Source organism: Lupinus angustifolius, chromosome LG09 (genome assembly GCF_001865875.1).
Source record: "Lupinus angustifolius cultivar Tanjil chromosome LG09, LupAngTanjil_v1.0, whole genome shotgun sequence".
In the NCBI taxonomy this organism is placed as follows: Eukaryota; Viridiplantae; Streptophyta; class Magnoliopsida; order Fabales; family Fabaceae; genus Lupinus; species Lupinus angustifolius.
In genome coordinates, this window is record NC_032017.1 from 16,144,807 (window position 1) to 16,148,574 (window position 3,768).

The window sequence follows — 3,768 nt, forward strand, 5'->3', positions numbered from 1 at the left end:
TAGCTTAATTCCCAGCTAGAGAAAAAAAGCCTCTTGAACTAGGGGACCTAGATAGAATTGAAGAAACAACACCACTATGTTTAACTAGATATACAATAAATGTTATCCATGCTGTAGAGCAAAGACAAACCATAAAACCAAAGAATAAACCCTTCACTTCTGAGATAAAGAAATCTAATAACAGATATCCAAGCCACCCTCTACATGAAAAAAATTACAAAGTTATAGATTGGTAATATAAGCTTTTTTTATCATTTGGAACTTTGGTTAAACAAGTACTACAAAAAGAAATGGTAACATTTCAACATTATGTTAAAGTAACTTCTATTAGATAAGCGAACTCAAGCATACACATTTAGTGAAAATACCAGTACTGAAAGAACAAACCAATACTAAGTATATACTCTCTAATAACCCAATTTTTTAAGACCTCAATTTTATGATTAAAACAGTAGCATGAACAAAGTAAAATACTTCATTCTTGTTTGCATGTGCTAGCAAAACATGCAATGTAAACCAACCTTCTTGGTGGTTTATTTTCGTGCTTCGATATGTTGTTTATAGATTATCATTTTTCCTTCCTAGTTATCAAATTCTTTGTACTAAGGAACTTGAAGCATTGGAATCAAAGTTACCACTATGATATTCAAAACATCTTCATGAGCATTCAAGTTAATCAATGAGAATCTAACTAATAAAAGTGGCATTAAGATTGGGATAAAAGTTAACTAAAATGTTATATGGATAACTAACCTCAACAATAGGTCCTATTCTAAAGGTTCCCATGACTTCCTCTTTGGATACCAAAGTAAGAAGGGGGATAAGTGCAAAAGGAATCTGTATTGCTTGTAGCACATTAAGCCATTCATTCAAGGTATCTAATGAACCTTCTGATGTATTAAAAACAATTGCTACAATCATAGTTGGAACAATCGCACAACTTCTAGTAATCAAAGCCCTTAACCACTTCTTTATGTTGAGCTTCAGAAAACCTTCTGTTATAAACTGTCCTGCATATGTGCCAGTGATTGTGCTACTTTGTCCTGCTGCTAACAAACCAATACCCCATATATAGAGAATTGGAAACAACCCTCCTCCATATTTCTCCTCAAGATATTGCCCTGCATTTACTAGTCCTATGTCCTTGGCCTGTTCTGTGCCGTAAAACACTCGCGCGAAAACAGTTATCACAAATAGGTTGATCACCAAGGTGATTAGAAGTGCAACTGAGGACTCAATTGAGTAGTAGTTGATAACCTCTTGAACCTGGCTTTTGTTATGGATATCAATGTCCCTTGATTGTACCAATGCTGAATGGAGAAAAACATTATGTGGGGTTATAACACAACCTACAATTTCCACTGCCTGGCGAAGCGTTTTCGAGCTAACTCTTGGGATCAAAATACCTACAAGAAGCATCAAAATCTGTTAATTATCAAAACTAAGAAAATGAAAGGAAATATAGTGATTGATAATCTAACACCTCAGCCCTTGACATGCGACTCCTCTGGGCCCATGAATTTCCCCAATAAATTCATAGGTCTAGAGGGTCGCATTTCATGGCTGAGGTGTTACAGATAACATTGGCGAGGGGAATGAAATATGATAATCTAAGAAACTAAAAGAAACTAGTATATTTCACATGATATGCATGCAATGAAATGAATGTGCTCAAACCATGTCATAGATAAATTTCTACCCATCAGAAGTTCTTCTTCAGAGAGTACCCTGCAACTGCACCAGCCTGTAAATCCCCTTCCAAGTTCCCCGGGTCTAAAAATGCAATGCTCATAAGCAACCCTGGCCCTGTGAACAACCATAGCTTCTTCCATGAGAAGGGTGGCACCACCGTGGAACCGATGGCGCCGCCTGTGGCAGTCTCTAAGTCAAATATATGGACCTTGTCTTTGGCTGCATACTCAGCGTCTTCCTCTGTATCTGCATTGTGTGAGAATGAGTGTGGTGAGGATAATGGTATTGCCTCACATTTGGAATGCAACAACCTATTTTCTTCTGCTTCATCATCTTCTTGGAGTTCTTGTTTGTTGTATTGGCTTTGTTTTTGTTTTTGTTGTTGTGACTGAGTGCTCATTTTTTATGCAACCGTGATGGAATATAATTGATATGGTATTGTTTTCTTCTTATGATCTTGTTTGGATTAGGTAGGAGAAGAAGGAAGAGAAAATTTAGTGCAATTATTATGGCTGCGCAAGAGAATAAGATTGTACATGCATGCATCACCACATACTATATTTGTACCATTTTCTTTTAGAGATGCTATATTTATATTTATACCAAATTTGCTATATCTTGGATACCTTAAATTTAGCCAAATTGCTCACATATTTTGAGGTGGGTTAGACTTTCACTCATAGTGTAGGAAAAGTTGATGAGTGTAAGCAAATAGTATAAGAAGAAAATGTCAGAAGTTAAAATATGATTAGAGACTGTCACCATTACAATTTCATAAAATGATATTTATCATTTGATTTTCTAATACACTAAGTCACATATTTTTGTTAATGTTTCAAGAAGACTCAATGGTAAGACATGCATAACAAAGAAATTCTCACCATTTTAACTATATCTTTCTTGCTCCTCATACTTTGCAGAAACGTCTTTGGTAGAAAGAGAATCATGAGTTTCACTTCAAAAGATGAATGCATAACAATGCATGGGGTCATAAGTGAGTTTGAATGTAACTACCAAGATTCTTTATCCATTGCTAATAGGCCATTTCATAAATGAAATGTCTCCTAAGGTGCAGCATTATCAAGATCATCTTTTCAACAGGGCCTGAATTGAATTCAGCAGCCTGCAAACTATCTGGTTAATGAGTCATGTGCCCAACTCACCCTCTCAAACCCTGTTAATAGTAAAATCCAAAAGTTGACTATTTTCACTCTGTATTCAGTGGCATATGAAATTATGAATGTGTAACTCCTTGCATAATGTTGCAACTATTTGGTAACGGAGGCATCTCCAAACAAATCAGAGAAGACCAACCTCTTTCGTCAATGCTAGACCAAACGAGTTAGGCTCATCTCAAGCTCGAGAGGACAATGCATATATAAGATTTAAACATATAGCAAAAATAAAATTTCAAGAGTTCAGATTTTTATTTCATTTTAAAATAAATGTTTTAAAAAACGTTTCCCCATCACATTCCCACTGGAGAGAAATCCATTTCGACCAAAACTCCATTCCCTTAAAGAAAGAGCTAAAGAGGAGCACATTATGAGAGGAAGGGAGGGAAGGAGAGGGGAGAGAACAGATACAAGTTAAGCTTGAGGACATGGTCTCAGAAGATAAATCCGTGTTAAGCATCCCCTGTTGTAAAGCTCCAGTAACAGCAAGCATCTAAAGCTTCTAGTATATTCCACAGATACCAGATTTAATCAGAAGATAAATCCGTGTTAGTATCCTCACTTGATTAATTTCCATGTAGATTTCATCAATTTTTCATAATCTTGGAACAATAAAAGCAAGCACAACAATTTACAAACTGTATATAAGTAAGTTCTGCAAATCTTTTCAAAATGAGCTTTATGTAGTGAAGACTAATTTATTAAGGCTTTAGATTTACTTTTACCTGTTTTTACTTCTGAGAGCACCATATAATGCAATATTGTAGCAAGATGGCACCTAGATTACAGTCCCTGGTCATGCAATTTTGGAAACTCTGATTAAGACAAATTCCTCTTAACATTATCAACAAAACCAGCTTCCTTATTTAGTACAACGTCTAATTAAATTATCAAAAAACAG

At 35.4% G+C, this 3,768-nt stretch overlaps 1 protein-coding gene across 1 annotated transcript; it reads right to left on the bottom strand.

Moving 5' to 3' along the window:
* LOC109356302 (metal transporter Nramp2-like) lies at positions 676-2,231 on the bottom strand. The gene is made up of 2 exons (XM_019599627.1): positions 1,706-2,231; positions 676-1,425 (listed from the first exon to the last, which is right to left on the bottom strand). Exons 1-2 carry the CDS (start codon positions 2,090-2,092, stop codon positions 688-690), a joined length of 1,125 nt encoding a protein of 374 aa, XP_019455172.1. The 5' UTR covers positions 2,093-2,231; the 3' UTR covers positions 676-687.